The 25,757-nt window shown below is 43.3% G+C and overlaps 1 protein-coding gene across 3 annotated transcripts in view; it reads left to right on the forward strand.

The window, feature by feature from the left end:
• The window catches only part of RAF1 (Raf-1 proto-oncogene, serine/threonine kinase), a 78,731-nt gene that overhangs the window by 28,010 nt on the left and 24,964 nt on the right, over positions 1-25,757 (forward strand). For 2 of the 3 annotated variants that reach the window (XM_073644494.1, XM_073644496.1), the window contains exons 2-3: positions 11,372-11,604; positions 20,731-20,843. In XM_073644494.1, the coding sequence (XP_073500595.1) occupies positions 11,398-11,604; positions 20,731-20,843 (320 nt within the window). In that variant the 5' untranslated portion in view covers positions 11,372-11,397. Of the gene's footprint in view, positions 1-5,310; positions 5,546-11,371; positions 11,605-20,730; positions 20,844-25,757 lie in introns of all 3 variants that reach the window. The other variant, XM_073644495.1, reaches the window with a different exon arrangement.

Consider the following 25,757-nt stretch of genomic DNA (forward strand, 5'->3'; position numbering starts at 1 on the left):
ATATATATATATATATATATATATATATATATATATATATATATATATATATATATATATATATATATATATAATAATATTCTCTCTCCATATCCTGTAATTTTTTTTTTTTTTTACCTGCCCAGGTTCACTTTCACCATTGTGAAATGCGCTGCAAAATCTCACATCAGACACCGCTGACCAAAACATGTTAGTGCATTTGCCAACACTTGAGTGTAATTGTAACCTCTTTGTTACATGACAGCAGATGACTAATGACCGTGACAGCTGGACTCGGCCTTAGAATTTCGGTGTCAGTGCCGCTCAGCCAGCTGGTACACACGTGGAACCCTTGGGGCGCCGGTGCACGCTGTAACGAGCTGCCCCATCCTCCATTTAGCATCACTTTCTCTTAAATACCTTTTGAAATCCTAACCAGAAGTATCTCCTGGTAAGAAGGCAACAAGACAACGATGACCTGAAATCTTTTTATGGATCCTTTATTTTAGACCCATAGATCCAGTTTTCGCGACTTTCTGTTTTCAGAAGAGTCTTCTGCCAGAAAAATTTGTCTGGTTCACCGGAGTTGAAAAGACTGAATGTGCACAGAGCCAAAACTTTTCAAAGTGTCAAAAGTTGGTCCAAGAGCGTGGATTAGGCAGTCCTTTGGGATGCAGCCCTTGGTCGACCACGTCCAAAGTCCCAAATTTTTACTTTTGTTAGGTCAATTTTTGGAAACGTTGATGAACGTTGCGGTTCAGTAGTTTGAGGCTACGTTCCAACAATGAGATTTTGGTGAGTTTTTGATGTTGCAGATTTTATGCACCCATTGAGTAAAATAGGTTACTTACATTTTTTTAAAAATACGCAGCATAAAAAAAAACTCATTGGCAACATAGCCTAAAGGTCTAGATATCACCAAGTTGTGGCTGGTAAGGCTCGGTAGAATGGTTGAGTAGATTTGATTCAACAAATTGCCGAAACTCTGAACTTTTTTTTTTTTTTCCCCAAGGATGTCTTGTTCAGCCTTCCAAAATCTGCTCCGTAGTGATGAGGGGCAAGAACATCCAATCGGCTGTCTGTAGAGGTGTCTGGCTTGATCAAACTCCTTGGTCTTATGGTTATGGCAAGGCTCGTTAAGCGTTGGACTTTGCATCCATGACACCCGCTTGTGCACCGACATGGGCAGGGATGGTCTTCCCGACACTGCATCTTTAACGCCTAAATTCCCTGTATTTGTCACTAATGATTTATTCTACAGGAGTAGAGATGAGTGAACCCAAACTGTAAAGCTTCAGTTCGTACTGGACACTTGGTGTCCAGTGCAAAATTTTGAACACTGACTTCTGAAAGTCCATTTTAGTGGAGAAAGAGGGAAAAAGACTTTAGAGCATGAAAGTTCGGGTCACCACTGACTTCTCTTGGGTTTGGGTAGCGTTTTGGCACCCCAACCGAACATAGGAATAAAGTTCAGTCGGACCCGAGCATCCATGGGTCCGCTTATCCCTATCCTGGAGATGTTAGTCGCTGTGACATGTTCCTGCTCCTACGAGAATCATTAAGGAACTGCGTCTATAAACAAGTTCGTTGGCATTGGTGTAAAAGCTGCATGTGAGTTTGTACAGGCAGCACTGTATAAACTGTTTATCTCCGCAGCTCCCGGAGGACTGGCTGGAGAAAATGTACAAGCAGTTTACCTGCGGTCAGGGCGAGATCATTGCCCGTCCATTGTTCTCTAGTCTCTTCTGAGAAGTATGCGGTGCAGACGGAAATTATTAAAACTGCAATACAGCAGCTCGCATAATATATGGACTCGGCCATTGCAGAATATTCCGCTTCTTTGCCTTAGAAAGCTCCTGGGTTGCTTTCGCAGTATTTGGTTGAATCTGAGCAAAAAGTATCGCCCTGTACTCTCCAGAATTCATCTGGCCGCTTCTGTCTTCAGTCACATCATCAATGACACTAGTGACCCAGCGCCACTGGAAGCCATGAATGGTCACGCCATCACACTGCCTCCACCATGTTTTACAGAGGGTGTGGTGGGCTCGTGACTATGAACCATTCCAAGCCTTCTCGATACTTTCTTCTCCCCATCATTCTGTTACAGGTTGATCTTAGTTTCATCTGTCCAAAGAATGAAGAATGCTTTTCCAGAACTGGACTGGCTCCTTTTAGATTTTTTTTGGCAAAGTTTAATCTGGCCTTTCTATTTGTAAGGCTGATTGATGGTTTGCACCTTGTGGTGAACCCTCTGTATTTGCTCTCATGAAGTCTTCTGTTTATGGTAGACTTAGATGCTGAAACACCTACATCCTGGAGAGTGTTCATCACTTGGGTGGATATTGTGAGTTGGTTTTTCTTCACCATGAAAAGGATTTTGTGATTACCCACCACAATTCTCTTCCGAGGACATTCAGGGCCTTTTGAGTTCCCAAGTTCTCCCTTTTTTTTTTTTTTTTTTTGCAGAATGTATCAAACTCCTAACATTTCTGCCATCGCTGATGGATTTCTTTTTATTTTTTTTAGCCTGACGATGGTCTTTCTTTTCAATTATGCTAATTTGACCGGATGTCGTGGGTTCACAGCAACAACTTCCAAATGCAAATGCCACACCTGGAATCAGCTTCAGACCTTTTACCTGCTTAAGGGGAACCTGTCACCAGAAATAAGGCTGTTAACCTGCAGATATGTGGCTGTGGGGAGAAAATTAACTTTATTCTCTCTGCCAGCATTAGGTTTCAGTCATGGGGGTGGCACTGGTTCAGTCACTGCTCTGAGAATACGGAGTTGAAGCTGTAACCACGCCCCGACTCTGACTGACACTCTCTCTGCATTGTGGCCAGCAGGAAGTCTGGGCCGGAGGCGCAGTTACAGCCGCAGCACTGTATTCTCAAAGCGGTGACTGAATCCGTGCCGCCTCCATGACTGAAACCGAATGATGCCGGGGAGAATAAAGTTCATTTTCTCCCCGCTGCGTGCAGGCGCCGGGCTGCATAATAACGCTGTTAACATGCAGATTAACCACATATCTGCAGGTTAACAGCCTTATTTCTGGTGATGGGTTCCCTTTAATTGATGATGGTTTGAGATAATTGTCCAATTACCTTTTGGTCCCTTTAAAATGAAGCATCTCCATATTAAAGAGCTGTAATTCCTAAACCTTAACTTCAGTTGCTCAAATGAAAGCGGAGTCTGCCCCTCTTGATTATATAACTGTATCTTGAATATGTTTTAGTAAACGGCTAAAATGCCAAAACTTGTCATTGTCAAAATATTTCTGAACCTAACTGTGTATTATCCATTCTGAATATATATTTTTTAATTTTATCAACTTTCATAGGAATTTTAGAAATGTTAATTTTAATATATATTATGCTCGATTTATCTGAAGGCATTATTTAAAAAAAGTGATTTTTACTGCAGTAAATTAGTAAATACTTATTATTGGCCATATGTGGAAAATATTTTCCCTAGAAAAAAACCCCTCTATGAAATGAATCGAGGAACATTGCACCTCTATGGCACCTGTCACAGCGCCCTAAAGGGGACCTGTCACAGCACCCTAAAGGGGACTTGTCACCAAGTCAAAAGTGAATAATTGTTGCTGTTATTTTATTCCCACAGCTCCCTTAAATATTCGGGTGTTTTTTTCCCTTTTAATCCGCCAAAGGGGTGTGGCACACAGGATTCTCTGGGGGCATGTCTTTAGACTACTCAGTTATTACTATGAGCCACACCCCCTTAGTAAAGTTTAGTAAGGACCATAAAAAATTAGTGGTAAATATAAAGGCCCATATCTCTGGAACTGTATGGTGTATTTTAAAATAATAAAAAACAAAATACTCAGGAACAGGAGGAGGAAAGTAAAAGCAAAAACTGACCTCTTTAATATTGACATGTGCATGACCCCTTAAAGGGATTTTTAATTAAGACCATGCCTCTTCAGTATCTATTGGGACATATGGACTTTATAGAAGTAAATACCCTTGCGGTGGTCCACTTGGCATGAGCGGCTCTAGTTTTGGATGACTGGAGTTGCCCTTTTCTTGGACTGCCATTCATCTAGTAATGGTTTTCCATTCCCAAATCCTCTGTATGCTGGGGATTTTGGGAGTTATGAAGGTGGCTTTTAGGAAAGGACTGATGGGACATCCCTTTTAATCCATACCAGATCGGTCATGGTTGTCTTCTTCTGAGGCTTCGTGGAGATGATTTTTGACGTGCAAGTCATGCAGTTGCTTTGCCGTTGATGAAACGTGCTTTCAGTTCAATTTTGAGTACAATTAATTGCTAATCAAATCTCCCATTACCCGAGGCTAGACCAGTCTTAAGTAGAAATCGGATTATAATGCGATTAGTATAGTGGAAAACTTCAGCCAAAGAAGTATTCCATCTGTAAGCGACTTACTGTTGACTTTTCATCTGACGGAGAAAGCTATGCTGGGAAAAGCTCTATTTGCCTCGATTGTGAAATGCTCGCATCCCGGCCTACATGTAAACACTGCAGCCTGGATGTAACCTCCCGGGTCTTGCTCTCTGTTTGGGTATCTCGGGCCTCCTGAGCCAGCAGGATAAAACCTGCTTGTGTCTGACTTTTCGACAAACCTGTTTACTTTGGACATGACGGACCACGGGTCGGGCCTATTTATAATACTGTCCTTTTGACCTGTCTCTGGAGACCCATCAGGGCCAAAATAAACATTGACTTACTCTATGGCTTTGCCTCCTGTTGTGGCAAACACATGAAGGGTATCTGGTAATATTGTTGGGGTCCATGGGTCAAAGTGAACAATCTTTTAGATGTCACACTGCAGAGGGAACCACGAAGAGCACAGCTCTGGTTTTCTGTAGACCCTTTTTTAGCAGTAGGGAGAACTTGGTAGTATCTGCGAGAACCCATGAGAGTGGCTATTATGAAGCCAAATGTGGTCTTCTACTTTTTATAATCCCATTTTTGGTGGGTGTAGGACTGGTGACCTCACTATCCCTGTCACTTTAAATTGAAGTTCACTTTTAGACCTCTTCCGACGTCCTTGCTAGGATACTTATGTTCTCTTTTAGTTCAATGTCCTACCTTTCATCGAGCCTTGCCATGGACAACCCAACCCGTGGAGCCCTACATCTTCTGAATTGTTTTAGGGACGTGTCAGAAAATGTCCCAAAGTAGTTCCAGCACTGGTCCTTTAGTTTTAAAGCGGTTCTGTCACAAAATTTCATGATACATTATTAAGGAGGACCGTTCAGTGGATTTTTTTTTTATATTTAAGCTGACTACCTCCTCCAATTGGCCATATTCTACTGATTCTGGAACCGTTTTTCTTTTTCTTTTAGGCCCAAAGTTATATTCCTTTTGTAATAAAGGTGCAAAGTTTCCTTTTAACCAACTTGGCGTGTTCCAAAGAAGTCTACATGTCTCACACTGGTAACGCCACCATTCATTTACAATGAGCTCTGGAGGCAGATTCTCAGGGAGATCCATTTCCGGCCCATAGATCTTAACAGCTCGTTTACATATTCCAAAGAAATCCACATTTTTCTTGTAAGACATCGGATTGCAGATATCAAGGTATCATTTTATTCATCATTCTATGACCTACATGCCTGATTTAATAGTGACGATCCTACTGACTGCTTCCCTTTTTAAGGGCCTCTTCCACAAGGCAATTACTTTTCAAAGTATTGTATTTATCAAGTAAATTCATTCAGTGGTATTCATCGGCTATAGGGTCACATTGGAATGGAAAGTGTATATTTTTTAATGTTCATATTTTTTTTCTTCTTCCCCGCTGGATACTGTCAAATATACAGTGGGTACGGAAAGTATTCAGACCCCTTTACATTTTTCACTCTTTGTTTCATTGCAGCCATTTGGTAAATTCTAAAAAGTTCATTTTTTTCTCATTAAAGTACACTCTGCACCCCATCTTGACCGAAAGAAACAGAAATGTAGAAATTTTTGCAAATTTATTAGAAAAGAAAAACTGAAATATCACATGGTCATAAGCAGGGGTCCTCAAACTTTTTAAACAGGGGGCCAGTTCACGGTCCCTCAGACCATTGGAGGGCCGGAATATAGTTTTTTTAAAAAAACTATGAACAAATTCCTATGCACACTGCACGTATCTTACTTTGTAGTAAAAAAAAACAATACAGGGACAAATACAATATTTAAAATGAAGAACAAGTAAAGTTAAATCAACCGGTATTTCAATAGGTAGGTAACTGTACCCAATAGGCAGCATAGGTCCTCAATAGGCAGGTAAATATCCCCAATAGGCAGGTAAATGTCCCAATAGGCAGCATAGGTACCCAATAGGCAGGTAAATGTCCCCAATAGGCAGCATAGGTTCCTAATAGGCAAGTAAATGTCCCCAATAGGCAGCATATGTCCCCAATAGGCAGCATATGTCCCTAATAGGCAGCATATGTCCCCAATAGGCAAGTAAATGTCCCCAATAGGCAAGTAAATGTCCCCAAAAGGCAGCATAGGTCCTCAATAGGCAGGCTGTTTCCCCCTTATAATGCCCATTGCAGGCTGCCCCCCCCCCCCTTATTATGCCCCATGCAGGATTTCCCTTTCTCCCACCATATAATGCCCCATGCAGGATTTCCCTTTCTCCCACCATATAATGCCCCGTGCAAGATATCACTCCCCTGTCTTTATAATGCCCCATTCAGGATGTCACCCCCCCATATAATGCCCCATTCAGGATGTCACCCCCCCCCCCATATAATGACCCATGCAGGATATCACTCCCCTGTCTTTATAATGCCCCATTCAGGATGTCACCCCCCCATATAATGCCCCATTCAGGATGTCACCCCCCCCCCATATAATGACCCATGCAGGATATCACTCCCCTGTCTTTATAATGCCCCATTCAGGATGTCACCCCCCCCCATATAATGCCCCATGCTGGATGTCACCCCCCATATAATGCCTCATGCTGGATGTCACCCCCCATATAATGCCCCATGCTGGATGTCACCCCCCATATAATGCCCCATGCTGGATGTCACCCCCCCATATAATGCCCCATGCTGGATGTCACCCCCCCATATAATGCCCCATGCAGCATGTCACCCCCCCATATAATGCCCCATGCAGCATGTCACCCCCCCATATAATGCCCCATGCAGCATGTCACCCCCCCCATATAATGCCCCATGCAGCATGTCACCCCCCCCATATAATGCCCCATGCAGCATGTCACCCCCCCCCATATAATGCCCCATGCAGCATGTCACCCCCCCCCATATAATGCCCTATGCAGCATGTCACCCCCCCATATAATGCCCCATGCAGCATGTCACCCCCCCCATATAATGCCCCATGCAGCATGTCACCCCCCCCCATATAATGCCCCATGCAGCATGTCACCCCCCCCCATATAATGCCCCATGCAGCATGTCACCCCCCCCCATATAATGCCCCATGCAGCATGTCACCCCCCCCATATAATGCCCCATGCAGCATGTCCCCCCCCCATATAATGCCCCATGCAGCATGTCACCCCCCCCCATATAATGCCCCATGCAGCATGTCACCCCCCCCCCATATAATGCCCCATGCAGCATGTCACCCCCCCCCATATAATGCCCCATTCAGGATGTCACCCCCCCCCCATATAATGCCACATGCAGGATGTCACTACCACCCCCCCCCCCATATAATGCCACATGCAGGATGTCACTACCACCCCCCCCCCCCCCCATATAATGCCACATGCAGGATGTCACCCCTAATATTATGTCCCATGCCTCCATACATTAAAAAAAAAAAAAAAAAATCCAATACTCACCTCCCTCCTTGCCTGCTGCCGCTGCTCAGGTCCGGACTCAAGCGTCTCCGGTGTCGTCCCTCTCTGCACTGCCTGTGACGGCACTCGGGAGGGCGCGGTGTAAAGACGTCACCGCGCCCTCTGACTTGAGACGTCACAGGGAGCGCAGACCAGGAAGACTGCGGATCTGCGAAGGCACGGGGAGAGGCAAGTATCGGGCTGCCGGGGCTCTGAGAAAGCTGGGGGGAAGGGCAGGTGCTGACACCGCTCCCCTCTGCCCACAGCCCGGCGGGCCGGATAAAAATCCATGCGGCCCGCGGGCCGTAGTTTGAGGACCCCTGGTCATAAGTATTCAGACCCTTTACTCAGTATTGAGTAGAAGCACCCTTTTGAGCCAGTACAGCCATGAGTCTTCTTGGGAATGATGCAACAAGTTTTTCACACCTGGATTTGGGGATCCTCTGCCATTCTTCCTTGCAGATCCTCTCCAGTTCCGTCAGGTTGGATGGTGAACGTTGGTGGACAGCCATTTTCAGGTCTCTCCAGAGATGCTCAATTGGGTTTAGGTCAGGGCTCTGGCTGGGCCAGTCAAGAATGTATCCACTTTATTATTAATAATAATAATAATAATAATAATAATATTATTATTATTATTATTAAATCATATTTATAAAGATGCACCAGAAATTGACTGAAATGTTCAGTTTTGTGCAGGATTACATTATAGAAGTGTATTGTTGGCATACTTGCATACTGGGCACACTATTTCCATATTCCATACACTTTAGTGGAAAGTTCTTGTGCGTGCCTGGCAAAATTTCTGGTCGTTTCCATCTCTGTGGTTGCTCTACAGATGGCTACAACTAGAGTCACAGGTTTCTGGTGATCATTTTTGGTCACCGTTCTTAATCTACCATTTATGCCATGGAACAACATGGTATTTGTGCTTAAATACCCCTTGCTTTGCCCTGTGGGAATTGTTTTTGCTTTCTATATAACACATGTATAGTATTTACTCTGCATCTGTTTTTCTCACTGAAAGGAGCCTGAAAACTCTACCACTGTAATAACACTGTTAGATTGGTAAAAGTTGAGATAAAGCTCCATTTGTCCCGGAGAATCTTTGTGGTTTATGGATTAGCATGGATACACAGAGATGAATGGTTCTCTGTGGAGAAGAATGCATCTACATGTTCATAGCTGCCCCATAATTACCAACATTATGCCAAGGCACTGTGATTTAGGAAAGTAATGACCGTGTATGATCATACATGAGCTATAGAAATGTTGTAGTATTTAAGCCTGCAAAGTAGCTCCATGTAGACAGCACTGTTTCTGGGTTTTCGCCCTTCATCAGTGCTTGGCAGGGAACTAGTTGGTTGGAGCATTGCTTTGAAAATAAGTCTTTATAATAAGTTGGATCTGTTAAATAAGGTTTAGTATCTTTGCCAAGCTGCGTCTAAGCATCTCATTCAGCCAAGCAGAACCGTGCTTTGTGCTGATGAGCGGCAAAAAACCTGAAACAGCTCTGTCTTCCGATTGGTCTCTGGCTTGACTGATTTGAGTTACTTTGCATTATTTCCACCCATACACATTGGATAGCTGTTGGTCAAACAATGGTTCAGCTGGCTGCTTACTTGAACAATTCGGTCACCGGTTTGTCTCTGGATAACAAAAGGATTGGTAGTCCAAAATCAGACATGCCAAATCTTTAACTCTCCCGACAATCCTCTAGTGGGCGCCCCATACACATTAGACTGTCGGCCTTACCCATCAATACCGGTGGCTTTGGCCGATGTTAGTCTAACGTGTAGGGGGGGGGGCTTTAGTCTCTATACGGAGTCAGATCTCTTCAGTGAAAGGCAGTCCTATCCCCCTGAACCTTCAGTCTATAAGGGCTTTCTCCTATTGCCCACCCAGTACTAGTAGTTGACGTGGATGAGACGACTGTGGGTAATTTTTGGTAGATAATTTTTGCAGGATCCCCTTCTTCCCCCAGCGCTTTATTTGCATGCATGTGTTCAGTATAGCTTGCATTTTCTAAAATGAAGTCAGGAAGGAAGAAGTGAATAATGTGACTGCACGGCTGAAGTAATTGAGCTCCTTCAGAGTGTGTGATACGTTTGTAAGGAACTTGCAGACAAGAAGATTTGGCTGGGGATACTGCATGCAGCGACGTGTGCAGAATGACATCACCTATGCCAACGTCATGTGCCATCCCGGCTCCTCTGTGAGTGGATACCTCATAGAAAGGGACAACAATCCTCAGGTTTATGTGGTTTGTAGATGGCCCCTAATCCTAAAATGCATGATCACAATGGAGGCTTACGTGGGGCCCCCCTGCATTGGTGGACGCTGACCATGTGTACTGAATCTATGGGTGGTGAACAGTGGCACCACTTGGAGATTTTAGCATCTGGGCTCACAAGCTTCAACAGGGCCCTCAACTATCAAAGTCTTTACTATTAGAGACTCATTGGCCCCCTAGACTCCAGGGACCAGGTACGACTTGCACCTCCTATAGTTACACACAACGGATCCGTGGAAGGGGCTACCTATTTTATAATAAGGCTTCTGGCACCCCCAAGCATATGGCCAGTTTTGCTGCAGGAGAATTGTAGTGGAAATTTAAAGGGGTTTTCCCACGAACAAAAGTGGATTTTAATCGACAGATCTTGGAATAATAATTTCCACAATTGGATGTGATGAAATAAAATGTTCCTGTGCTGAGATAATCTTATAAATGTGCCCCTGCTGTGTACTGTGTAATGGCTGTGTCTGACCGTGTACAGAACATGGTCTGATCATACCACATCTCCTGGGTAGGGGAGGAAGCAAGAGAGTATACAGACAAGACAGCAGGGGATCACAGCTAATTCTTTTTGTGAGGCAAAACATGCTTTAAAAAACCGGCAGTGTAATGTTTTGCCTCACAAAAAGAATCAGCGGTGATCCCCTGCTGTCTTGTCTGTATACTCTTTTGCTCCCTCCCCTGCCCAGGAGATGTGGTATGATCAGACTATGTTCCTGCACGGTCAGACACAGCCATTACACAGTACACAGCAGGAACACATTTATAAGATTATCTCAGCACAGGAACATTTTATTTAAACACATCCAATTGTGGAAGTTATTATTATTTTAAGATCTATTGATTAAAATCAACTTTTGTTAGTGGGAAAACCCCTTTTAAATGAATAGTCTTCTACATTATACCCAGACTACTGGAGAACCCAGAGAAAGGTGGCTCTCTTATGTAGGGGGTTCCTGTGCGAGAGACCCCCTCTCTGTAATATCCATATGCTCTTATAGGACATATTGACAGAAGTCGTCTTCATGAGCCCACCCTTGAAAGATCATGGGGTGTGGCGGTAGTAATCCCCACCAGAAGGCAGCCCTCCACAATGGCGGTGGAGGTTCTCCACCACTTTGGCCTTATACTTCCAGCTGACTACTTGTTTAAATGTATTTGTAGGTTCGGGCTACATGGTGGCTTATACATGGCTGTTAAAGCTGCAGTGGTTAAATAGTCAGAATAAATGGCATTTTTATTCCTTGCATGATAAGATTATTATCTAATTATTGATTATTTTTCTTTTCCCCTTGTGTAGATTTCCTCACGTCTCATTAACCTCCAATGGAGCATATTCAGGGAGCATGGATGAAGATCAGCAATGGGTTTGGTCTTAAGGACTCTGTCTTTGATGGACCTAGCTGCATGTCACCGACCATTATGCAACAGTTTGCGTATCAGCGGCGGGCATCGGATGATGGAAAGCTTGGAGACCCCTCTAAGGCGAGCAGTACTATCCGAGTCTACCTACCTAACAAGCAGAGAACTGTTGTAAGTACAGACTTATTGTGGGGGTGTTTTTTTTTTTTTTTTTTTATCTACTTGTCTTGACTTGCATTGTAGGCAAAATAACAGGTGGTTGCTGCTACGACCACAAGGTCACTAAAACAGATATTCACTTGGCGATTTGGAAAGTTTAGCCGCCTTAAAGGGAAACTCCAGTGAAATCCAGCCGCTTCCCACATGAATTCCACCACTTTTTATTTGGACTCCCTGTATATTCCTCTTGAATTTGTCTGTATCTTTGCATGGCAGCAGTGTATACATCCATCTGGTGACAACCCATCTCCATCATTGTATGGTCAGTGACTGAAACAAGGCCAGCATTAAGTGTCCATGAAACGTGGACCGCGCTCACCCTGCAATATCCGACCCAGCGGTCGATTTTCATCCGTATTGTCATCGGTGTCCAGATTTTACATTTGTGTTTTAACAGATTTATCAAAAGTATGTTATGAAATACAGTTTCCAAGGATAATTATGGCAATGTATCCATAAAAATCGGATGCAATATGGATGTCTTCCATATGGGGTACAATTTTTTTTTTTTGGAGCACCCCGTAGATTTCAATAGTTGCTCTAATCCGATATATGGAAGAGAATAGTGCATGCTGCGATTTTTATTTTTTTCTTCTGCAAGGATACACTGGGGAAAAAACTGTGACCGTCATCTGAACAGCTCCTTTGAATTATATTGGTCTGGGTTAGTGATGAGCGGGCATGCTCGTTACTCGAGATTTACGAGCGTGCTCGCCGAGTATCTCCTGCGGTGCTCAGTGTTATGTTTTCGTCACTTAGTGTTCATGATTTGCAACTGTGTGACAGCTTTAATACATGTGAGGAATGCCTATTTCTTAGGCATTCCTCACATGTATTAAAGCTCTCAAACAGTCGCAAATCATGAGCACTGAGTGACAAAAACATAACACTGAGCATGCTCGCCGAATGGGTTAACAGAACATACTCGCTCATCACTAGTCTTAGTGCTTTCTGATTTTTCCTCGAACAGCACACGTCCATATAATACTCTTGTTTGAACGAGCCCTAAAACATCTCGATAAGGGAATTCGTGCCCACAATGACGAAGAAGGAAAAAAAAAAAGTTCTAAATCAAGTAAAGTAAACAAAGAGCGTAAATATTAAGAGTGTCTTAGAACCTTATTTTGCTCCAGAAAAAAAGGCACCAAAGCAGTGATGCCGTCTTCCCCTTAGACTTTGCATTGCTTCTAGGCTATAATATCTGTTTAGTATGGCGCCATACATGGCATATAGTGAAGGCTTGAGACCAGACACATAGCTCATCACTCATTCTTCTGGGTGTCATGTACTGAAATGAGTCCACTTGGAATATTTCCAGTAAACTATTTTGCATAATAATTGAGGCCATTAGAATTCCTCCCGAAAAGGATATTTGACATTGCTGTAAATATGTGATGAGATATTTGGGAGAGGTAACTGACAACCTTCTCTGTGCACACTCAGCCCGCGGTGATTTACCGGCTTTGTGGCGTTGGCACGCGTGTCGTGCATGATCCCTATATTTGGGTGTGAAGTAATGATCTCGGTGATGGCTCATCCACCTGACTTACCTGTCGCTCCGCATTGCTGTGCGGATTCTGTCCGTACATAAGTAAATGATGATATATTGTTTTATTGAGGCTTTGGTATGATGATGGGAAAAGGAATTTCGACCCTGCGTTAATTTGACGGTTTATATGATAAAGTAGCTTCAGGAATGCAGATGTGGTCACACCCGTCTCATGTAATAATCCTTTATTTTATTTCACCCATCTTCTGTACTTTGCATTAAAAGCCACACATTTTTTCATGCTTTATTTTTATCAGTTGACTATATAATAATCGATTCTTTGTATTGCATTTGTAGTCTTAAACCACTAAATGCTTAACCAGCAATTCCCAAATATATTACATATTAAGCAGTTTTCTGTTGGACCTAGTAGGGTGATATTTTTTCGTATACTAAGAAGTTTGGGGGTGTTTTGAGTGTCCCTTGAAAGCAGATGTTGGAGGTAAGATGGATTGGGTGTGGATGGAAAACTGGCCATACACATGAGAGCCCTTTGCTGAGGCCTACTTCTCCCGACTGTCCTGCCCGCGAGCATCCATGGCTTTTTTTCAAAGGACTGAAGGAAGAAACAGCGGCGGATTGTCTCCTGACAACAAAAAGATCAGCCGCTAAAATACCAACGGTAGATCCTTCTGTCTCCAAGACATGATTTCTCATACATCTAAGATGGTTGGCAGATCCAGCCAAAATCAGTGGGTTTGGATAACTAACAGTATCAGACTGAAGAACATCCGACCCACTTTTCTCCCCCACTCAAGAGCTCCAAAGCAGCTGCAAGGTTTGCACGATTACCTCTCCTGAAGGAGAAGCCAGGGCCCACCGGAGGATTTTCCGGTTCTCTGGTGGGCCAGTCCAGCCCTGACTTCTAATGTATATAGGGGTCCTCTAGATTTCTGCATTCCCAATCCTTTGTTCACATTGGAAATAAACACCAAGTCCTCCAATGCTGACCCCCTCATTGTTCTCTGGCAGAATAGAGAAGAATTGTAGACCATGATCGGAGACCTAACATTCTCGCTCATCTGAATTTCCTACTTCTTTCTCCAAGTCTTCTCTGGTGCTGCATCAATTTTCTGGAATGCCCTTCCCCATACATTTAATTACACTTGGTTCTGTAGAATGTAGTTTGTATGGAGGACTCCCAAATGCCCATTGGTGTGATTTACAGTAAGAAAATAGCCAAATAGTAGCTCCAGTTGGAACAAAAGTGTTACTTTACAAGCCTTGCTTCGTGTTGCAAATTTGTAAACTGTGCCGACTTGCACACCTGCTTAATTTTTGGCTACGTCTTAGTTTTTGGCCAGTAATTGTAATGCCAGCTAATGCTTGTATTTATGGGAACACATACCCTGGTGACATATGACGTGATCCTGTATGTGTGCGGCTCAGTGGTGTGTGGGTGCACGAGCAGAAGGAAGCTCCCAGGGTGTTGCACCTGTTTATTGGGGAGATCAATTGTCGGGGATTTCTTCCCTGGAAATCCCTGTTCTACATGTGTCGGTCTTAGTTCCTCATCATCTTCGTTTTATAATACACATGCTCTGTCATCTAGTGTTTGCGGTTCATGTAAATCTTCAGTTATGTATTGTTTTTATTTTTAGTTAATTTTTGTATGACAGCATAAAATAATTTGCAACGTAAGCTTACTGCCAGCTGAATGATTGCAGGATAGAACTACTGGGTGTGAGGGGCTTCTGATGGCAGATGTTTGGGGGCTCAAGGAGGTCTGGACATGTTCGACTTTAAAGGGGTTTGGCAAGAGTATTAGATTACATTGTTATATAACTTGCTAATATAATTGTATTACGTGGAGCCGGTCAGTGCAAAATGACTGTTCTAATCAAGCACAGGTGCACCCATGGTGTGGCCAAACAATTCCGTGCATCATACAGCCTCTTAGGTGAAAAACGATGTTCAACCTTCTCTGATTTTTGTAAAGTTAAAGCTGTCAATCAAAGAAGAAAGGATGACTATAGATGGGGGGAAGATGGACTGAACTGTTAAGCCACAACAAGGTTGCAATGAGCACCTATGCTTAGTTTGAACAGTCATTTTGTGTTGACAGACCCCCTCTAACTACATCCCGTCATGACACTGCCTTTCTTTGTCCTAAAGGACGTGAATCTTTCCATTAGGACGTCCATTTTCACCTCTAGTTTGTGATCTCTGGGCTCCTACTTTTTGAACCTGCCAGGGGTTGAGCTCTGCCGTTTTTTTTGCAGAGGCGTCATTAACGCCCTACATGCTGTAGTCAGTACTGTCCATAAAATGTAAGGAGTTTGACAGAGGAAGGTTGCTCAATTTAAGCCCGGCGTTCCCATTGTCAGTAGACAATCCGTCCCAATAGCTTCACTTCCAGTTCTATGCCCGACACAAGTCATTTAGGGGGCTGGCTTAGTAATTGAGCAGTCAGGCTGCCTCTGTCGCGCACAGTGGCTGCCTCTGTCGCGCACAGTGGCTGCCTCTGTCGCGCACAGTGGCTGCCTCTGTCGCGCACAGTGGCTGCCTCTGTCGCGCACAGTGGCTGCCTCTGTCGCGCACAGTGGCTGCCTCTGTCGCGCACAGTGGCTGCCTCTGTCGCGCACAGTGGCTGCCTCTGTCGCGCACAGTGGCTGCCTCTGTCGCGCACAGTGGCTGCCACATGCCGGTAAAGGAAATGTTTACTTGTATCAAACACAGGATTGGAAACGAAGCTGCCGAGATCTAGGATGTAGTGCGCACCAGATGCTTGGAGCACCCCTTTAACACAACAGTCCTTTGCTCATTTTGGAGATGTGCCCGGTCTAAGTGTCTGGTAGAGCCTTATTCTCCACTTACTATAGGAATAAACATGCATGCTCAAGAAAGCACAACTTGGATGTTTACAGAGTTCTTGTGCCAGTCTATAATATCATGTGTACGCTAGCTTTATCTCTGCCGAGTGTCCTACTCCAAAAATTTAAGAGAAGTGAAGTCAGATTTATTTGTGAATTTTGGTTGATTTATAATTGAAACACCGTTAAATGACACTTGTCTTAATCTTCTGTCTAGGCTTCCTGTTTGCTGGGGGCGGTGCTCTGCTTATGATTGACAGTTCAGGCTTGCGGCATGGTGGTGCTACTGGTATCACCTGTGCGCTCTCCAGTGCTCCAATTCCCAGCATCGGGGGACCCAGGGGCGATAGGGCTTGCTGGATCCAACTAATCCCGCCAGCTTCAGAGTTGCTCGTTCTAGTTGTATCACACACTGCCTCTGGACAGTTTCCTAGGCAAATAGAGGGCGCTTGCAGGCAGAGGTGGCCGGCAACCAGCATTCAACTGTAGAATTAAAATCTCTTCTTCTTGACCACGGAGAAGATTTTTAATCAGGTCAATTTGCAAAGTTGCTAGTTTTTGCAGTTTTAAGCATTTAAAAAAGTTGATACAACCTTTAAAAAAAATTTGAGTTTTTAACGTCGCCTTTCACTTTGGATGTTAGGATCTGATCTGCTCTTCACGTCTGGTTTATTTTCTTGCTTTGCACATTCCCTACAGACCCGGCCACATTCTTAGCTAGCGGTCTGTGTATTATGTGAAATCTTTATCATCTGAGGTATGCATGTGTGTTCTGCCCTCCTCTCGCCAATCTTTTTTTGGATCTTTCCCAAAAACGAGCGATGACAGAAAGATGGAGAATTTTTTGCTGTCAATGGCCCGCAGTGTGCTCCACGCAAAGCCGCGCGCTGACTTTCCAGATATGTCGTCCAAGATAAATATTAGTGAAAGCATAACTTGGATCCAAATAAGAAAAATCCACGTCTACATAATTCACATCTAACAGCAATAAGAATAACAAACACACAACTGATCTTCTAGAAGAACATGGCCGCCCCAATAATGTATGGATTTTTTTCCCCCTTCTTACAATACACAAACTCCACACAAAATTGAATATTATTTGTCTAACTCGGCAAAAAAAAAGAGGTCTCATTCAATGACTTTTACTGTCAAGGTTGTGTAAATCAGAATTTTGCTCCAATTAATGTCGTCAGTGATGACGTTTAGTATGATGGAAGAAAAGAACATTTTATGATTTATTAGAAATTACTTTTTTTCTTATTCTGTATCTACTTTTTTATGTATTATTTAGACAATTCCTGGGTACTCTCCTCTCATCCCATCTTACACAGTCAGCAGGGTTTTGCTTTGTAATCTGAGAGCAGCATGATGTAGGGACAGTGACCCTGATTCCAGTGATGTATCACTTATTTTACGGAGTGCAGCGGTTGCGGTACAATCCCTGTTTTCTCTGCTGCAGATCTAGCGGAGCTCTGAATGCTGAGCTGTGTATAACTCCGCCCACGTCGCTGATTGGCTGCTTTCTGTATATATATACACTGCATAGGCAGGAAGCGGTTAATCACTAGCAACTTGTGAAATTAGTACTAGGTCCAATAACATGCGCAATAGTGTTACAGATTATTTTCTGGCAGGGTTGAAGGACGCATGCGCTGAATCATCAGAGCTTTGATCCGATTGGTTACTGATGACGCACAAACATACCGCGTACTACGTAAGTAAGTATACGCCTCTGCACTGCGATGGTGAGTGTAGCCAGTGGATGGCGGGGTTACCCATGACGCGCGTGCGTGTCTTTCATGTGATTTAATTGGATAGCAAGTACTCATTAGCTATACCGGTACCTGATGATGTGGATGGCGTCTGACGTTGAGAACAGGTATTGGGTACTTTAATAGTGACGCTATACTGCAGAAGGTATGTATAAACGGATTTATCCAAGTATCGGCACTATCATCTGTCAGGTGATCTCTCATTGGCTGACAGTGAGAAGTAAAGAATACTTCTTATCTTGGTTCCCATTGGATATTGCTTAAGTGACCATTGGATTGGTTTGCAGATTCAGTGATGTCAGAACAGAAGCCTTAACTCCTTCACGACATGCGCCGTATATGTACGGCGCATGGCATGTCTCTTCCTTTGATGTGGGCTCCGGTGCTGTGCCCTCATCTTTCCTGGCACATGTCAGCTGTACAGATCAGCCGTCGCGTGCCAACAGTCGCAGGTGGAATCGTGATCCACCCGCGGCTGTTAACATGTAAAATGCTACTGTTAATCTCAGACAGCGGCATTTAACATGGCTGCGGCGTAACGACGTCACTAGTCCCGCCTGTCGGTGTCCGTGTCACATGACTGTGGGTCGCCGATGGGTTAGCATGGCAACCTGAGGTCTGCAGGAGACCCCTGCGGTTGTCATTGCCAGGATGCTATGAACGTCGCCCAGTTATCGGCGCTCATAGCAAGTGAGCTTTTTTGCAGCACACATCAGGGCTGAAGCCCACAGGCGATTGGATGATCGCAGCTTCTACTCTCACATGGAGACTTCTGAAGCCAATGAAAAGTAAAAAAAAAAAAAACACACCAAAAACTATGGAATTGCACTTTTTTTTTTGCACTTTCATTGCACTTGGAATTTTTTTCCCAGTTTCTAGTGCACAATATGGTAAAACCAACGGTGGTGTTTAAAAATGCAACTCGTCCCTCAAAAAATAAGCCCTTATTATTATTATAGCGCCATTTATTCCAGGTCGCTTTACATGTAAAATATAAAGCGCCATGGTTTACATTACCAAACAACTCTTTTTATTATGGCTCCGGGAAGAAGGGGAGCCAAAAAATTGAATAGGGCCGTAGTGTGAAGGGTTTAAAAAGCCTGGCACTCTTCCTTTTAGCTCATTCTCTGGTCTCTGTCCCCTGATGAAGCCTGTCTAGGTGAAACATGACTGTGAGGCTATGAGCCAATCTTAATCCTCTTTAGTGGTCTTGCATTCAATATTTAACAATTCTCAGAAGGCTACACCTAGCTAGTGGACTGCAGCCATTCATCAAGGTAGGAGAATTGTTAGCCAATAGGATAGACACTAGTCCTGTAGTGGTGATCTCCTGCTGATAAAATACTGATTTTTACTGAAGCCGCAAAATACAGCACAGTAAGTGACACATCGCTCGAATCAGGGTCTCTGCCCCTACACCATGCTGCTCTCAGAATACATAGCAAAAACTGCTGACAGATTCCCTTTAAGCACCAAGATGAAAATAATGAGGTTCGACACACGATGGGGAAACAGAGTTACCTGTGCAGTACTAGACGAGTACATTCGAGCCTTAGAAATTGTAACCCACCCCTCAGATTAGATGCCAATCTGATGCTTTGAATTCAAGACCCAGACACTTCTTGGCATCGAAGAGTTCAGAGGGGATTGGTGAGTGAGGACTCCATGATAAAAGTTCTGTAACAAAATCACTACGGGGTTGTCCATCTCTGAGGAACATTGTTTTTCTTAACGCGTGTATTTTTAGCTTAAAATCATTTTTTCTATTTAGGTCTCATCAATTTTTTTGGCACGACTTGCCTTCTATATCCTCTGTGTCACACTGGCTACAGAATGACTTAACTGAGAATCCATCAGTGAGCTCGTTCTATGACTGTGTAATGGGAGAGTTTTTTTTAAAGCTGATTTGTGACCACATCGCACATCAAAGTTAAATGTGCAGCGAAACAAAGGGCCTGGAAAAGCCAAACTGTTAACCTTTGCAATTCGATTTCATTAAAAAAGTTGATTTTTGGTCACAAATACATGCATTTAAGTTAAAAAATAAATAAATAAAAAAAATTCAGAGATGTATGACCTCTTTTTTAATACAAGCAAGAGACTTGCTATGATCAGGAAATGTCCTGATCAGTGGAAATCTGTTCTTAGAAGTAGGAGTCTAAAATATCAAATTTTTAATCATCAGGTCACTGTTAGATGCATAGAAGGATACTATATGATTCCCGTTGTGAAACTTGGGTTAGGGTTCTGGGGGTGCTTTACTGGTGGCATGCTATTCTAGGCCTGGCTTCCGCTAGGGCTCTGGACACACAGTATTCAAGTTTTCTGATGGACTTCTACACTCCTACTCAACCTGGTTGTATAGAATGGTGATTAAAGGGGTACTTTGGCTACAAGACTTTATCACCTATCCACAGGATAGGTGTTAATCGAAGGGGTCGGCTTTTAGAAGTTAACAGAAAAAGGGCATCTTTGTTCCTGAGCATGCTCGACCGCTGTTCACATAGAGAATGAATTGAACGAGCATGCTCACTATCGCTCCATTCACATGGGGACATAAGTGCTCCATCCTGGCTATCCATGGGATTCTTGGTGGGCAGACCCCCACTTAGCTGGAGGTTATCATTTATCCTTTGGATTAGGTAATAACTATTTGTAACCCGATTACCCCTTTTAAGGGCCATATCGGATGACCTGGCCTCTATAGTCCCCTGGTCTATGCCCAATGGACATGATTGAGGGTGAATTGGATATGTTGAGTCAAGAAAAAGCAGCCAAGTGCTCGGCCTATGTGGAAAAACTTCCAGGACTGTTGAAAAATTTTAAAAAAGTAATTTTTTTTTAAATTTCTGCATTTTTGGCTAGTATTGTGTTTTGGCTGTTGGGTATAATCTGAGATCCCTGTTCTGTGCACAGGTTGACGCTGTTTGCTTTCTTGCAGGTCAATGTACGGAGCGGCATGAGTTTGCACGACTGTCTGATGAAAGCTCTGAAGGTGCGAGGCCTCCAACCTGAATGTTGTGCTGTTTTCCGTCTTATATTAGATCCTAAAGGGTAAGATGCTGATTATTATAAATTTGAATTGTACAGGATTTTTTTTTATGTAGAAACTTTTTTCCTTTTTGATGTTTTATGCTATGCACTGGAAAGTCTTTTAGGTTTTAGCTTTTTAATAATCCTGAATTAAAAACACACAGGATTAGGGTATGTGCACACGATGCAGAAATGAAGCAGAAAATTTCTGCATCATTTCTGCATCTCCCTGGCAGAAAAAACGCATGCAGATTGTGCATGTGTTTTTCCTGCAGAATACATGCGGATCCACATGCAGATTCACATGCGTTTCCGCATGCAGATTGACAAGCGCTTTCCAGGCGATTTTAGCATCACTTGGAAAGTGCTTGACAACTAGGTCACACTATATAAATCCATGCAAACAGCATGGATTTATATAGTGTGACCCGAGAGAGTGTATATACTTACCTCCGATGGCCCGCGCTGTCCTGCTTTACAAAGTTCCCGGCTGCCGGCAACTTTGAATTGAAAGACCTGCCGACGTCAGCGTCACGTGACTCGTCACATGACTCTGACGTCAGCGCAGGTCCTACAACTCACTGCAAGTGCCGGGAACCAAGCGGGAGCGGTGCGCGGGCCGACAGAAGGTAAGAATACATTTATTTTTTATTTTATTCTTTTTTTACAGCTTTTTTAATGGTACCTGGGTGTGGATGAGACTCTCCTCTCCTCCACACTCGGGTACCATCCGCATATTAGAACGCGCCAATAGCGCAAGTACAGATGCTGTCTTGCGGAATTGGCGCGTTCTAATGCAAGTCAATGGCGGCTAAATCGCCGCGTTTCCGCAAAATTAATTGACATGCTGCGGATTTTTGACCGCAGCGTTCACGCTGCGGAAAAATCCGCATCATGGGCACAGCACATGCGGATTTCCATTGGGGAACATTGCTTCCCTTCTACCATGCGTTTTTCATGCGTTTCCGCGGCGTTTACGCAACTGCAAAAACGCCGCGGAAACGCATGAAATACGCATCGTGTGAACTCAGCCTTAATGCTTTAATATTTGTTTAGGATTTAAATCTGTGAACATTGACACCTGTGATGGAGCCTCGAAATGCATTAGTTAAGCACTCGCTGCTTTTGCTATGGTTGCATTCACACTTCTATCCTAACGGAGCTATGATGGCTATGACTACCCTTTTGAGTATTTTCTTCGTGACAAGAAATAATGATGGGTGTAGTAGCAGCTTTATATATTGGAGGGTGCTTGCTGAAAGTAAAATTGATTGCCCGACAGCCACCTTAGTCGTCTCTGCCATACACTGGAGCGCTCGCTTGGCCGAGTTCTCGGTAACCAGATCTCCCGTGCTCATACATGCATACAGTGGTCTATCCAGTAGTTTGTGATAAATATTCCCTATGGATCAACCCTTTAATTTTAAAGAATCGCCTTCTTGGTTATGGTAGCTGTTTAGGTATTGGAGATGTTTGCTACACAACATTATTATTTATTTTACATATGTTAGTGGTTACCTTTACTAAGTTTCAGTTTGCAATCTTCATACCTTCATTCATTTTCCACCCACCTGATCGAGTTTTCAGCCTAATCCAAGTTTCAGATTTTTGCGAGTGTCTCTCCCGGTAATACAGGCTGGTTGTGAGGTCTGTGTTGTATCCAGGGTGCTTCTGTTCTCACTTGCATCAATGCAGCAAAAGAACTGCACTTATTTCTGTCCCATGTGCTTTCCTGCCTGTCTGTTAAAGTTTTCTCTGCTCTCCATAAAACTTCAGATACTTTCCCCTCTCTCCAATGCAGATCTGAGTACAATCTCCCTCCCTGCTGCTATCTCTAAATGCCCATTTAAACGGGCATATAATGATGAACTAACATTCCAAGGAACCCTCCTTTTCCAGTTATCAGCCTGTCTGAACAGGTGGGAACTCACCCACCCAACAAACGAGTCAATCGGTAGCACATCAGCAGACTGTGCTGTCAAGAACATGATGTTCCATGTGCACAGAACGATCCTATAAATAGGCGGTTACAAAAAAGAACCACCTATCGATTTGCGTGTAGATTTGGTGGTCATTTTTAATGACTGGTCTAAGTGAGAGCAAAGAGAGAGAGCGGAGAGATCTGTCAGGAGCAGGAATTCTGATCTCTATCTTTAGAAAGTCGCTTAACGTTGTACTTAGGAAGCAAATGAAAACTAATTCTGTGAAGTTGTACATTGCCTTTAAGAACTTCTCTCCCTCCATCCCCTTCATTTGCCTGGTCAAGTGTGTCACGAGCCGTAATGTAAATTGCTCAGCCACGTGAAAGGATTCTGCTTCTAAGTGGAGCGGAGTATCTGCTGGGAGCTGCACTGTTCCCTCCCAGCGCGCGCTCGCTCCCAGGCTGCAGTTGCTGGGACGTTTCCCAGTGCAAGTTTTGTTATGGTTGAGGTAATCAGATACCAAGTTTCTGTAGGTGGGGACAAGTCACAAAACTTATTCCTGTGGGATTTGTGTGACTGCTGTTTGTCAGCCAACAGATACAATGACTTTCTAGCTTGGCCTTTCCAAATATTCCATTGAAATTCACAAATAGAACTTGAGGTGTGTACCGAGGCCAGGACAGTTGTGCGTGGACCCACTAAATCTAGCACTTTGCCTGGGGGCCACACTTTGAATCTATTTATGGGTTCATACGACTGCATTAATGCAGAACACACTTTGTTACCTTGTATCTAATGTAAGACCTGTAGGAAAGTGTAACGGGAAAATAGAGTGCTGTCTGCGGAGTACAGGCTGCGCCACCGATTAACCGGGTGGTCAAGTGATCGCTGGCAAAAAAAAAAGATACTCGCACCAATAATTCCCCTGACCTAGTTACCCTAAAATAATAAACACAAGCCATGATTCATCAAGTAGTTTTTAAGTTTTCTGCCCTAAAACTTCTTTCAATGTCGTAAAAATTTTTTTGCTTAACATTTACCGATTTTACTCTAGTACCGCCAACTTTAAGCAAAACTTTAATAGGACCTTTTTGATATATTTTTCTTTTATATTTAAACATACACTACCGTTCAAAAGTTTGGGGTCACCCAGACAATTTTGTGTTTTCCATGAAAACTCATACTTTTATTTATCGAATGAGTTGCAAAATGATTAGAAAATATAGTCCAGACATTGACAAGGTTAGAAATAATGATTTTTATTAGAAAGAATACATTTTCTCCTTCAAACTTTGCTTTCGTCACAGAATGCTCCCTTAGCAGCAATTCCAGCATTGCAGACCTTTGGCATTCTAGCTGTTAATTTGCTGAGGTCATCTTGAGAAATTTCCCCCCATGCTTCCTGAAGCCCCTCTCACAAGTTGGATTGGCTTGATGGGCACTTCTTGGGTACCATACGGTCAAGCTGCTCCCACAACAGCTCAATGGGGTTGAGATCTTGTGACTGTGCTGGCCACTCCATTACAGATAGAATACCAGCTACCTGCTTCTTCCCTAAATAGTTCATGCATAATTTGGAGGTGTGCTTTGGGTCATTGTCCTGTTGTAGGATGAAATTGGCTCCAATCAAGCACTGTCCACAGGGTATGGCATGGCATTGCAAAATGGAGTGATAGCCTTCCTTATTCAAAAACCCATTTACCTTGTACAAATCGCCCACTTTACCAGCACCAAAGCAACCCCAGACCATCACATTACCTCCACCATGCTTGACAGATGGCATCAGGCACTCTTCCAGCATCTTTTCAGTTGTTCTGCGTCTCACAAATGTTCTTCTGTGTGATCCAAACACCTCAAACTTTGATTCGTCTGTCCATAAAACTTTTTTCCAATCTTCCTCTGTCCAATGTCTCTGTTCTTTTGCCCATATTAATCTTTTCCTTTTATTAGCCAGTCTCAGATATGGCTTTTCTTTGCCACTTTTCCCTGAAGGCCAGCATCCCGGAGTCGCCTCTTCACTGTAGACATTGACACTGGCGTTGTGCGTGTACTATTTAATGAAGCTGCTAGTTGAGGCGTTAATTTCTCAAACTAGAGACTCTAATGTACTTGTCTTGTTGCTCAGTTGTGCAGCTGGGCCTCCCACTTCTCTTTCTACTCTGGTTAGAGCCTGTTTGTGCTCTCCTCTGAAGGGAGTACAACACACTGTTGTAGGAAATCTTCAGTTTCTTGGCAATTTCTCGCATGGAATAGTCTTCATTTCTAAGAACAAGAATAGACTGTCGAGTTTCACATGAAAGTTCTCTCTTTCCAGCCATTTTGAGAGTTTCATTGAACAAACAAATGTAATGCTCCAGATTCTCAACTAGCTCAAAGGAAGGTCAATTTTATAGCTTCTCAAATCAGCCGAACCGTTTTCAGCTGGGCTAACATACTTGTGCAAGGGTTTTCTAGGGTTTTCTAAACATCCATTAGCCTTCTTACACAGTTAGCAAGCACAGTGTACCAATAAAACACTGGAGTGGTGGTTGTTGGAAATGGGCCTCTATACACCTATGTAGATATTGCAATAAAAACAAGACATTTGTAGCTAGAATAGTCATTTACCACATTAACAATGTATAGAGTGTATTTCTGATTCATTTAATGTTAGCTTCATTGAAAAAAAATGTGCTTTTCCTTCAAAAATTAAATTTCTAAATGACCCCAAACTTTTGAACGGTAGTGTAGCTCTTCTAATTGGTGCTGCTCCACTGATTTGGAAAAAGTTTTTGTTTTCATTTTGTGCCCCTCTATTCCAAAGTTATGTCCCCAGGAAATAAAGATGCTAATTTTTCCTTCTAGCACCAGGGCGTGTACCACCCAACTTTTCTGTGGGTGTTTACTTTTTCGCCCCTGACTATAGCCAATCAAAACACGGCCTTGCCCACAAAGTAGTTTTGTGATATATGCCCAATTGGTGAAGGGAAAATCTGCCTAATTATTATTAGGGGAACATAACTTTGGAATGGAG

The sequence above is a fragment of the Phyllobates terribilis genome, unplaced genomic scaffold (assembly GCF_046119375.1).
Source record: "Phyllobates terribilis strain yellow unplaced genomic scaffold, ASM4611937v1 Scaffold_8__6_contigs__length_399053987, whole genome shotgun sequence".
In the NCBI taxonomy this organism is placed as follows: Eukaryota; Metazoa; Chordata; class Amphibia; order Anura; family Dendrobatidae; genus Phyllobates; species Phyllobates terribilis.